The 12,328-nt window shown below is 39.8% G+C and overlaps 1 protein-coding gene across 3 annotated transcripts in view; it reads right to left on the bottom strand.

Moving 5' to 3' along the window:
• LOC142661935 (putative glutamate receptor) overlaps nt 1-10,795 on the bottom strand; it is a 31,027-nt gene extending 20,232 nt beyond the window's left edge. The window contains exons 1-4 of one of the 3 annotated variants that reach the window (XM_075839659.1): nt 10,689-10,794; nt 10,184-10,246; nt 7,494-7,531; nt 1,254-1,319 (exon numbers count right to left, since the gene is read on the bottom strand). In XM_075839659.1, the coding sequence (XP_075695774.1) occupies nt 1,254-1,311 (58 nt within the window). In that variant the 5' untranslated portion in view covers nt 1,312-1,319; nt 7,494-7,531; nt 10,184-10,246; nt 10,689-10,794. Of the gene's footprint in view, nt 1-1,253; nt 1,320-7,493; nt 7,532-10,183; nt 10,247-10,688 lie in introns of all 3 variants that reach the window. The other 2 variants (XM_075839658.1, XM_075839660.1) reach the window with 2 other exon arrangements.
• Nucleotides 10,796-12,328: the final 1,533 nt, after the last annotated feature.

Below are 12,328 nucleotides of genomic sequence, written 5' to 3'. Positions count from 1 at the left end.
TAACGAAGCTAAACTAATGCATGCAGTTGCACCGGCCAAAGACCCCCTCGACCAGGACTGGCCTTAGGGGAGTGCGACCTGTGTGGTCACACAGGGCACATCAGATCTCCCTATTGAAGGTGGTGCCACTTGTTACTACCACAAATTTTGGTATTAAAATGTAAAGCAGTTTTTACCGCACAGTTATTATATTTTGTTTACTTACTAGATTTGGTATTATCTGAGCACTGTATGGTGGTATATACATTGTGTTGTACTGCGGCTGCAGTGTACGGTGGTGGTGGCGGCGGCTCAGTATAGTATCGTTATTTAGGTAACTTTATGGAAGTGTTATTCGGCCGACGTATGGCACCGTTATTGGGGCATCATACTGTATGGCGCTTATAATTATCTAAATAAATTAGGCACGTGAAGGAGATTTACTAAGCAAAATGCGCCAGATTTCTAGCGCAAATTGTGACAAAAAAAGGTGAATAAGGTGTTCACCAAATTTATCATGTGTTTTAGACTCCTATTGTGCCTTCCTAGACAGTTTTGAAAAGTATCTAAAAAAAAGTGGCGAGGCTAGGAGTCCTAAAATGCGCCAGATTTGTAAACGGCATGCACTATTTTAGCAAAAAACATTCATGTAAAATGCACCAGCCGTGAGGATGTGAGGGAGAGAAAAGATTCGAACAAGTCTAGAAAGATGCGGCAAGTTTATCATTGAAATTGGAGCAGTTTCCGCCTGTCTGGTCTAGTTTTATCCCGCCTATCTTTAAGAGCGTATTAATACACTACATTGGATTTGTACACTGTATGACAGTACACCATATGGCAATAGTATCCAATGCATACTAATACAAGCCTCATCTTGGCCAATCTGATGCACGATGAGCAGTCACATGACCCTTTTAGATTTGGTAGAAGTACTTCCTGTCGTTAGTCTAAAACAATGGGAAAATGCTGATTGGTCATAAGGGATGTGCTTCATTTTTGCATCCAAATATCACTTTGGTTATTCAACATCTCATATTCCTTTACCATCAATGTAGGATCTACCGTACATATCTTTTCCCCTAAAGTCATATACAACTACAGGAGATATAAAATATAGACCATAAATCTTCAGACGACTTAAAATACGATGGCTATTGGTAGCACTAAGGATAGCGCCGGCTCCTCGGCTTCATCTCCCTTGTTCTTGAGAAGTATTATGGTAATTAAGACACGTCGCAGTTGTAATGTTCATTTCCATAAATTATTCTACTGACCTGCGTCCCCCATCCACAGGATGACAAGTGTGAAAACCAGCATCAGGGATTTCTTCATGGCTGTCACTAGGAAATATAAGAAAAACAGATATTCTAATTATGTTCACTTTCCAAATCCGTTTCTTTCTGTCGCCAAGGATATAGGATTTTAGTCCTGTTACCAGGGTTATCGCTCTTGTTTCTCGTCCAATAATTAGCAGCTCCTGGATTCAATCACCATAGTCACATACCCCAGGATAAGTATAGGGGGTAGGAATTATCTGTCCTTTTTAGATGTAATGTAGACTATAGGGTGTATAGGCGGATTAAACATGATGGGCTACCCGTAGAGCCAGACCTGCCCCTTTAATCACAGGGATACATTTATCGTAATTGCAAGAGCTTTAAGTGGGGGGGGGGGGGGGGGCTCTATATAATATAATAAGGTAGGGTTGGGGTTGGGACATGCTTTTTTTATGGTTATTTTTGGTTATTAAATAGTAATAATAATAATAATAATAATAATAATAATAGGGATCACCAATCAAATTACAACACAGAGGCAGAACATAAAGGGACCCAAAATCTGTAACAGGGTCACCACCTACCATGTTTTATTTATAATACTAATAAGGAAGTGAGTCTACACGGAACTCTTGAATTTGCATGATGAGGGACAATATATAAGGAGGACAGGATATAGTTTAGATTATACCCCCTGAGGAAGCTAAAACAGCGAAACGCGCGTTGGGGTGTTATTTCTGTGTTACATGGACCACGTGGATCGCAGGCTCACCACACCAGTGGGTAAGATCTGAGACATTAACTTCCTCTGGTTGATTCCAGATTGGAAGTACCTTTCACCTTTGGGTACATTTAGGCCATATTCCCTCTGGATATATGGCACCGGGGTTCTTCCTCGGAATACACGTGTTTGCAGATCGCTAATTAAGATGTTTAGCATATGCGGTACATGATATTTCGGTTATGTTACATATTGGACAGCAGTTGATTTGGATTATGCACTATTACAATTTACTTGCTGACCTCATGACCTTGCATTTGATACTTGAGTTTACCGCAGCTATGTCCCTGTGTTAAGGTATATGTGTATACTATGCCCTGTGATTTGGTGGTGCATCTGTACCATTCCTGCGATTCTACAGTAGTTTCGGAGTGGTCCATACATAACTTTCTTCTTTTTTTAGAAACCTCGCTTTGTTTTATTGTGTATGTTATATGTTTATATATTTATCTGTAATAAAATTTATTTTCTACAATATGTGTAGCCCTGTGACTCGTCGTTCTCAATTTCTGTATAAGTATAGGGGGTAGGAATAATCTGTCCTTTTTAGATGTAATGTAGACTATAGGGTGTATAGGCGGATTAAACATGATGGGCTACCCGTAGAGCCAGACCTGCCCCTTTAATCACAGGGATACATTTATCGTAATTGCAAGAGCTTTAAGTGGGGGGGGGGGCTCTATATAATATAATAAGGTAGGGTTGGGACATGCTTTTTTTATGGTTATTTTTGGTTATTAAATAGTAATAATAATAATAATAGGGATCATCAATCAAATTACGACACAGAGGCAGAACATAAAGTCCCTAGGACCCAAAATCTGTAACAGGGTCACCACCTACCATGTTTTATTTATAATACTAATGCCTTCTTATGTGGCAGAGGGCCTTCTGTGGCACCGGTACCTGGGTGCAACTACTACTTCTCCACCCCTGTTATGACCCAAAAAAATCAGAAACACACACATGGTGCTCTAAATAGACACCATATTGATCACCATACAGTGCAATTTTTAGCCTACAATTTCAATTGGTTGAGTACGGTCCATTCAGTCACAATATTACAACACATGTATTATCCCATTACTCCCATTGTTATTGGCCACCTAGCGAGGCATGGAATCTATGAGAAACACAGTACTGTATATGTCCCATGTACTTCAATTTCATCAGTTAGAAAATATTCAAGGTCTTAATGGGTGGGAAGTAATAGAAAAAAAAAAATCATAAACACTTTGGAAAGAATTTAAGAATTCCAGGTCATAATGAGAGGCCCAAGGGTTTTCGGGAACATCATAATTACAGACAACATCCATTAAAAAGTGCAAGGTCTGGAGAACGCGGGGTGCCATGGGTTCATGGAGAACAATGTAGTCCACTATTTTAATTGCAGGCAGAATAAATATTATCTTCTTCTCCAGCCAACCATGAAGCTGTTGTTGGAATGATTTCACATTGATGTGAAGGCCAAAACATGGTAGAACGCGGTAATGGGAAGTGTGGACTGTAAAATACACAGTTCTAAAGATTAGAGGAAAAACCAAGTTAATGCTCCTTCTCCGCTGCATAGACACTATTTTTGAAGTCTAAATAGTGACAAACTTTAACCAAGGTCGGTTTCCCACGGCTGTTATCTGGCCACAACTACCGGACCCGCACAGTTCTACTAACTGAACTTAGAACGCCATAAAATCATATTCAGCAGAACCGACTAGGTCTAGGTGTTGCAGCTAGGATACGGATACAAAAATGTGTTCACATTACGCTTTTGGAAACCGGGCATAAAACATTGATGGTCTCTCCTTAGGATAGGCTATCATTACGGATTGGATGGGGTCCAACCACTGGGACCAATCCCAATCAGCAGAATGAAGGGGCTAAGGCACCTCTATTTTATTATTCGTCAGTGAGTTGGACCTCAACAGATCACATGTTAATGGCCTATCCTAAGTACAGACCATCAATGTTTTACTGCCGGTAAACCCCTTTAATCAAAATAATAGGTAAAACAGAAATTTGACCCAAGTAATTCAGGTTTCCCATTTACAAAGTTGTGAAGTATATTTAAGAGGTAATTCCACCAAATACATATTTCCCGTTAACGAAATATTTTATGAATTTACCAGTATACTTTAAAAACTAAGAGTCTGTTAAATTGATCGGTCTTATTATGTTTGTACCTTGCTCATAGCATAACATTTCTGATGATTTCACTCTGAGCTCCTGTGCCGGCAAACATCATTCTGTGGCAACTAGCCCCTGCAGATGATGTACATTTACATCATTCTGCGTTAAGGTGTTAACTAGAATCCTAGCAGCAGAGGCAGAGTGTGTTGATCTTGGGAGAGGCAGTGACCTTTCTTATAACAACATATAGCAGGGCTGACAATGATAGGAGATAAGTGCAATTATGTGTATAGGAGAAAAGATGAAAGTGGAAGGCCACAGATGACAATTATATACTGCAATGTACAGGGTGACCTCACGTGGCAGTAGTAATAATAATAATAGTAGTAGTAGTAGTAGTAGTAGTAGCAGCAGCAGCAGCAGAAGTAGACCAAGGCTACAGACAACCCAGTGCATGAAAATGGTGGTGTAAAAAATACTTCTATTTTATATAATCTCGGTAGATTTAACTTGAACGAGGTCCAATATCTATTGGATTGCTATGTGTTACATACTTTATTAGTGTCCTTGAACAGTGGCATAACTACCGCTATAGCAGCCGTAGCGGCTGCTACGGGGCCCGCGGCATGAGGGGGCCCGTGTCGCCCGCCGGCCCGGGCCCCCACCATGGCCGGAGGCTCCGCTAGCTGCCACTATGGCTGCTACAGCGCGACGCCACTGAACACTACGGCAGAGCAGGGAGGTATCTCCCTGCTCTGCCATTAAAGGGGTTGTTCCCACATAAGACATGTATCCCCTATCCACAGGATAGGGGATACATGTGTGATCGCTGGCAGCGATAGGGAGAACAGGGGACCGAAAGTCCCCCAATGTTCTCCATGAGAAACCTCGGACTTCCGGGGTCTGTGTCGGAAGCTCCGTAGAAATTAATGGAGCGCCGGTCGCGCTTGTGCGCATGCGTGACCAGCGCTCCTTTCATTTTTATTGAGCTGCGCAGACTCCGGAAGTCAGAGGTTAGTCATGGAGAACTTCGGGGGACTTTCGTTCCCCCGTTCTCCCTATCGCTGCCTGCGATCACACATGTATCCCCTATCCTGTGGATAGGGGATACATGTCTTTTGTAGGACACACTATAGGTCGGATTATTTTGGCGGGTTGGGGCTGCATGGCGTTACCTACAGGGGGGGCTGTATAGCGTTACCTACAGGGGGGGCAGCTTTATGGCGTTACCTACAGGGGGGCTGTATGCGCTATCTACAGGGTGGGCTGTATGGCGTTACCTACAGGGGGGGCTGTATGGCGTTATCTACAGGGGGGCTGTATGGCGTTATCTACAGAGGGGTCTGTATGGTGTTATCTACAGGGTGGGCTGTATGGCGATAACTACAGGGGGGGCTGTATGGCATTATCTACAGAGGGGTCTGTATGGCGTTATATACAGGGGGGGCTGTATGGCACTATCTACAGAGGGGGCTGTATGGCGTTATATACAGGGAGGGCTGTAAAAAAGGCACTATCTACAAGGGGGGGTTGTGTGACACCCAGGGGAGGGGGGGGGCCCAGTCAAAAGTTTGCTATGGGGCCCAGTCTTTCCTAGTTACGCCCCTGTACTTGAATATAGTATAATCACGTATTTGATTGATATTGTGACAACATAATTGTACATTGTTTCTACCAGCACTACATGCAGTCGAAAAAATGTAAAGATCAGACTTTGATTTGCTTTTGGAGAGCAGAAAATTATTTAGCTCCAATTTACGGATTTAATTGACAGCGAATAAGTCAAATGTTTTTTCTGGAAGCCCAATAAATTAGCTAATACATGGTTTCAATTACATGGTAAACATATGTCCCGAAAAACTATTTGGCAGTTATCTGCGAACATATTTCATTAGCGGATGCTATACACAGATCTCACAGTAAGCTGAATATAGAAAGATCCGTTGCCTTTACTTGCATAATATTGCAATCCTTCGAGAGGCTTGTGAGGGAAAAATGGTCTGAAAGAAACCTTTACAGTCTCAAAATATCAAATACAAGGGAATATTGAATAAATACAATGTGGTTGAAATAATCCGCACACAAGGGAACAAGCATTGGCTTTGTATCAAAAGGCCCTTCAGTAAAATATTCACATCCTGTGTAATGTATTTGACCTGGATGGTGGGTTTAAACAGTCCATCAATCTGCTCCCTTGGTTACTATATTTTACAAGGAATATCCAGGTGAGGTTTAGACTTGCACACATTTTTCTTGGAAAAGTCCCTTTTTGGAGGCCCAGTCGCTGTTATCTGTTATGTTTAGAAGATTATGCAACTTGATGGGGACTATATTTGGCCTATATACAAAAAGTTACACTATGAGGTTGAAAAACATAGTTATGTTCATGTTGTTTTGATTAAGAAGCCATAGATATCCATGTGAATCAGCTTTGCAAAAAGTCTTTAATGAAAACATCCTACTGCTCTGTGTATACAGCTCCTATGCAAAGCTATGTGTCACTATAGTAACAGACTACAAACAATAGTAGTCATACAAAAGTCACACTCCCTTTTATCTGTCCCCCTACTTCTTAGGCTTCATTCACATCTGCATCAGGGCTCCGTTTATGAGTTCCGTCGGAGCTTTCCATCAGGGGAACCCATGAACGAAACCCTGACTGAAACAAACGGAAACCAGGTTTCCGTTTGCATCACCATTGATTTCTATGGTGATGGATCCGGTGCAAATGGTTTCCATTTGCCACCGTTGTGCAAGTGTTCTGTCATTTTGATGGAATCACTACCGTAGTCAACTACATTGTGCAAGAGTTTCATCGTTTTGACTGAGTCAATACCGGTGACAAACGGAAACCATTTGCACCGGATACGTCACCATTGAAATCAATGGTGATTCAAACGGAAACCTATGGTTTCCGTTTGTTTCAGTCAGGGTTCCGTTCATGTGTTCCCCTGACGGAAAGCTCATATGGATCCCACGAACAGAGCCCTGACGCAGATGTGAACAAAGCCTTACTAACCTATTTAATATACGTTACAAAATATTCAATTTCACTATATCGATTTTGGAAGGGAAATTAAGTTAGCTACATAAAAACACTTAAGTCTCATGCACATGGCCGTAATTTTGATCCGCAATTACGGACCGTAATTGCGGAGCTCATCATGGACCCATTCATTTCTATTGCCCACGGCCACCTTCCCGTATAAATTGACGGGAAGTTGTCTGGGCCGTAGGAAAGCTATTTTTTGTGTTTACGGTCCGTGATCCCATACTTTATAATGGGAGAACGGCCGGCAAATGCGTGTGACTGTCCTGGCCTTACATACCTTCTTTTTGGAAATCACCGAACCACAAATCTGCACTCCTGTAATAACAATAAAAACATAAAAAATAAAAGTTAAATATGTCCAGGTGCATTATGTGGCATGCGTTGTAGTCTATTGTTCACTGTAAACAGTAATATTATTACACCTACAGATACCATATCGCAGAAACATTCTCCCATATGGAATTGCTTCCAGGGGAGAATATCTCTATAATGTTGCGTTGTACAGTGGTACAGATATGGCAGAACATTGAGTGCCAAGAGATGGGACTATGATAATAAATTTACAACTAAAAGACAGGACAGAGGGCACATGGAATGCGCGCTGTATTGTTTGCCTCTAGCTCTGTATTTTATAGCCGTTGACCCCCCACCATCAGAGACCACCATTTAATTCGGTACACTCAGTAGCATGGCACAGAGTAAGGGAAGCAAAATTGTATTCACCAAGTATCCTCCTCCTGTCACCCTCATCATCTCTCCAATGATCTCCCAATCCCTTTTGATTCTGGGTTTGTAGTCTGTTACTATGTTGACACAGATTTGCATAGGAGCCGTATACACAGAACAGAAGGATCATTTGCATAAAGACTTTTTGCAAAATTGATTACATTTTTATTTGATTATGTTTGGTTGTGTCGACTCTCTGGTGACCATGTTGCACTGTATATAAGAGGAATGTCCTCATAGTGTAATACCACGTCATAATATGCCTATATAACATGGTCTCAACTGGTGCTTCTCAGTATACGCTGGGCTGGCGAGGCCACAACCTTGCAGTACAGTCTTTGCTGAGAATACCCGGTTTAGTTTTTTTTAATGAATACTGTAACTACTTAGTTCTATTTTTCTGATACGGAGCTCTAAATCCCTGTATAGATATAAACCTAAATGATAACATTCTCATTGCCTGCAGCCACCACTAGGAGTAGCTCTCTGCATACTGGTTTATTATTGAGTTCAATGTATAACAGTATGCACCTTCAAAAACCTTTGATATGTCTTACAAACATAACAAATTTTAATCGGGGACGACGACGCCAATGAGACCCCAACTGTTGCTGAAATGAAGGTGCAGAAGCGCTCAGCTGTGTGCTCTGTACCTTTGGCTGTGATCGACGCTCCTTATTAGGCTTAAGATGTGCTTGCATAGGACGTCTGTGAGCCTATATTTAGTCTAACGAGGAGTGCCGATCACAGCCGAAGGTGCAGAGAGCTTATTTCAAAGAAGACAAATTTATCCTCAGCACATCCACAAAATATGGTATAAAAAGAGTTTTATTTGGTCATCTTTAAAAAATCCATAGACGACACAGGTAAGGAGTGTCACAGCTTACGCGTTTCGAACATAAGTTTTCTTACTCATTGTAAGAGCTCTTTTTATACAATATTTTGCGGATGTGCGGAGGATAAATTTCTCTTCTTTGAAATATTGAATTTCTTGCCTGCCTACAAGCCCCCCTTCCAATTGCACGCCTTTGAAGAACTACAGATTTCAGAACGAATACTGGGTGAGCACACCTTTGGATTTCTTGCTGCTGTTTTTCTCTCCTTTTTGTGCAGAGAGCTTCTTCACCTTCGTTTCGGCAACGATGGAGGTCTGAGCACCTGGACCTCCATCAATTAAAACTTCTGATACGTCACTATGACATAGCAAAAGGTTTTGTGAAAGTCGAGTTACATTTTAAGCGCCCCCTAGTGGTGGCTGCAGGCAGCCAGAACTGTATTTTTGACTGTGCTTGGAGCGGTGTCAGAAAAATAAAGCTCTGACCACTATTATTTTTCACCTATTTAGAGTTTAAAAAAACCCCAAGGGTGGATAATACATTGAAAGGTCACAATTTCTGCAAAAAACATCTAAATGTGTCTGAGACAGTGAAATTAGCATTGGGTACAGTGACCAATGTGAATGGTGACATTCTCTATAAAGCGCTGTGGCATATATTAGTGCTACATAAGCAACTGAAAATAAAGAAATAATAGGGAACTGCTATGTATAGATTTTTATTATGTTTTATACATTTGGGCTCTTCGTTGCAATACCCCTAACTGCCTCTTGGCTGGCACTTTTCACAATAGTGCTCTAAATAAGTGATCAAAAGGACATACTTGTATATCAACCCAAATAAACAGCAGAAAATTAACCCTTGATTAACCATTAGCGACATATTAAACCAAGTTTATTATATCCCCTGATCAAGTACTCATTTTATTTTTTCAAACCCTTCCCACAAAAATAACAGTTTTTGAATTTAGGTAAATGTCATAAGAATCTGTATAGAAAATAAATGTCTTCACGAGTGGTATTTTCTTTGCAATGTATAATATATTTCAATTTAAATATTATCTTAATGAATACATTTTCTGTGAATTTCTACGTTTTTTTTGTTTCAAGTGAAACCCCACCCTTCTACAAAGCGAATGTGGCCCCTTTTTCAGTAATGCACAATAGTGATATATCTTCTACAGACTTTAATTCACAAGATTGTGCAAGATCTTCAGAATTTCTCACAAAATGACGTGTTCTCCAAAGCCAGATATAAGATATTCTGATGCGTTGCTAGGTAATTGAATCAGTAAAACATTTCACTAAAAATAGCCCCGTTGTTTATCCCACCTTAACCTGTTCCGGTTCTGTACGGCTACTCACAAAATTACGTTCAAATGTACCTTTGTTTTTAATCATATTACCTTAAAGCAGTAATACGCCGACTAACAGCAAACTTTTTTTTTTTTTTACGTTTTCAAAAAAATCTATAAAAAAAAAAAAAATGTTTTACAAAGATGTAAAACATTTTTACAAAAATTCACTAAAAATTCTTATTAGAGAAAACATCGGATACTTTTTCCAAATGACATCAATAACGAGGACATAATGATAAAAATATCACAATACAAAAATAAAAATAACCTTGTTGTTATTTTGGCTTTTCAACTACTCTTGAATGATGATAAACCTTTAGTTGTATGTGAAGAGCAATATTTAAACAATCTAGACTATTTTAAAGGCATAGTAAATCAAGTCTAAAGTTTTACATAAAAATATATTCACAAAAAACTGATTTTGTTTCATTAAACAAAGAAAAAAAATACAAAAAAAAAATTAAAAAGACAATTTTTAGAACAGTGTAAGAAAACAATCACTGTTAAAATTAATTCACAAATTGCCCTTTTATAAATGAGGGGAAATTCTTACCACTTAATTTTCCTCCTGGAAGGAGAGTCCTGTGTCTGCAATTCTCCTCTCAGCAGCAATGAGAGAGAAAGGAGCTTCTCAGGAAAACATTGCAAATCCTTCAGTTTCAATAGGAGATTCTGAGGATTCGAGGAGGAGGAGCGAGCCAGCAGTATAGTTTAGTGGCCCCTTATTGGAATGTATTACTGCTTCTATTTTTCTCGGTGATTGACTGGAGGATAATTATCTGTTCCCTTTGGGAGAATAATAATATATAGCAATATTATACAACCAGACTGTATTGGGAGCAGCATTCATAAATTCATCTGGGGGAAAAGGAAGATTTGAAAAGCGAGGATTGTTTTTGTTCTTCTATGTGCAATAATTACTTGAGACAGAAAACACACAAAAGTGAATTAAAAAAATAAAAAAAATCGAGAAAAACAAAAACAGATGTACATTGCAAAGAGAATACAGCGCATTTTTATCATCTATTTCATTGATTGAACATTTACATTTTATTTTATTATATGGTCTTTTCTTTCAATATATTCAAAACGTCATTTTATTAGGCTTTGTGCTAACACATGTAAATGTTGCGCTTTTGTAAAAGACTGGTGTAGAATATTTGCAATAAATTAAAAAAATGGGTTACATTAAATCAAGGTGCAAATTGTGGTTTTGAGACGTCAACCATCTTTAAAGATGGACGGACAGGTGGAGCAGCAATGAGAGTTACACAGGTTGCAACTGAATCTGGACCCTTTGGCTTGTAGATCCCTTAAGTCTCGATACAATGCAAGAGAAAAGCACCAATACAACAGGGTGGTGTGTTGCCACTTGTTAATTGCACATCGATATAGTGAAGCTAGGCAGAACTTTCTCATTATACAAATGAACACACCAAATAATTAACAAAATAAAAATTAAGGCAAAAAAATTACTTCTTTAAAACTCCCTGATTCACTGGGAAGTTGTCACCGGCGCCTGAACGGGATGGACGTGCTGATGCATGGTCACCATGGGCAGCTCTGCATGATGTTAGGCAGCTATGCAAATTACCTTAGGTGCTAAAAGGTTAATAGTGAAATAACCCAAAATAGAAATGGACCCAAGCAGCAGTTCAATGTCTCCTACTGTCAACTTTAGACTTGTTTTACATTATACATATTAAAAGGCACAACACCATGTCCTTATGCGGTTCTACTGAACCAAACGTCGATCACTATAACAGGACCATGGGGTGTCCCGATGTTGACATCATAATACAGGGGGTCGAGATTTTTTATTATACAGCAGTGTGAAATTAGTTTAGATGATGTTGTCCACTGCTGGTCTTGGAACTATTACATTGTTAAAACTTTGACCAACCAGAGGATTTTCTGGTGGACTGTTTTAAGACACTGCCTAATCTACTATCTTCTTATGTATTCCCATTTGCCAGCATTGCAGAGAACACCGCTTGACCCATGAATTACTACATTCTACTTCTTGTAACCGTATATTGTCCTATCACCTAATTTTACAATGACATAAATGACTGTCCATTGTAAATGCTGCTGGAGCCATTCAAACCTTTCACCTCTTCCCATAACCTTTAGGCCTCATGTACACATCCGTCGCCCATCGTATGGCCGCTAATGACGGATCCGTGAAACATG

This window comes from Rhinoderma darwinii, chromosome 10 (assembly GCF_050947455.1).
Source record: "Rhinoderma darwinii isolate aRhiDar2 chromosome 10, aRhiDar2.hap1, whole genome shotgun sequence".
Taxonomy (NCBI): domain Eukaryota; kingdom Metazoa; phylum Chordata; class Amphibia; order Anura; family Rhinodermatidae; genus Rhinoderma; species Rhinoderma darwinii.
This window is presented reverse-complemented; position numbering and strand designations above follow the sequence as displayed.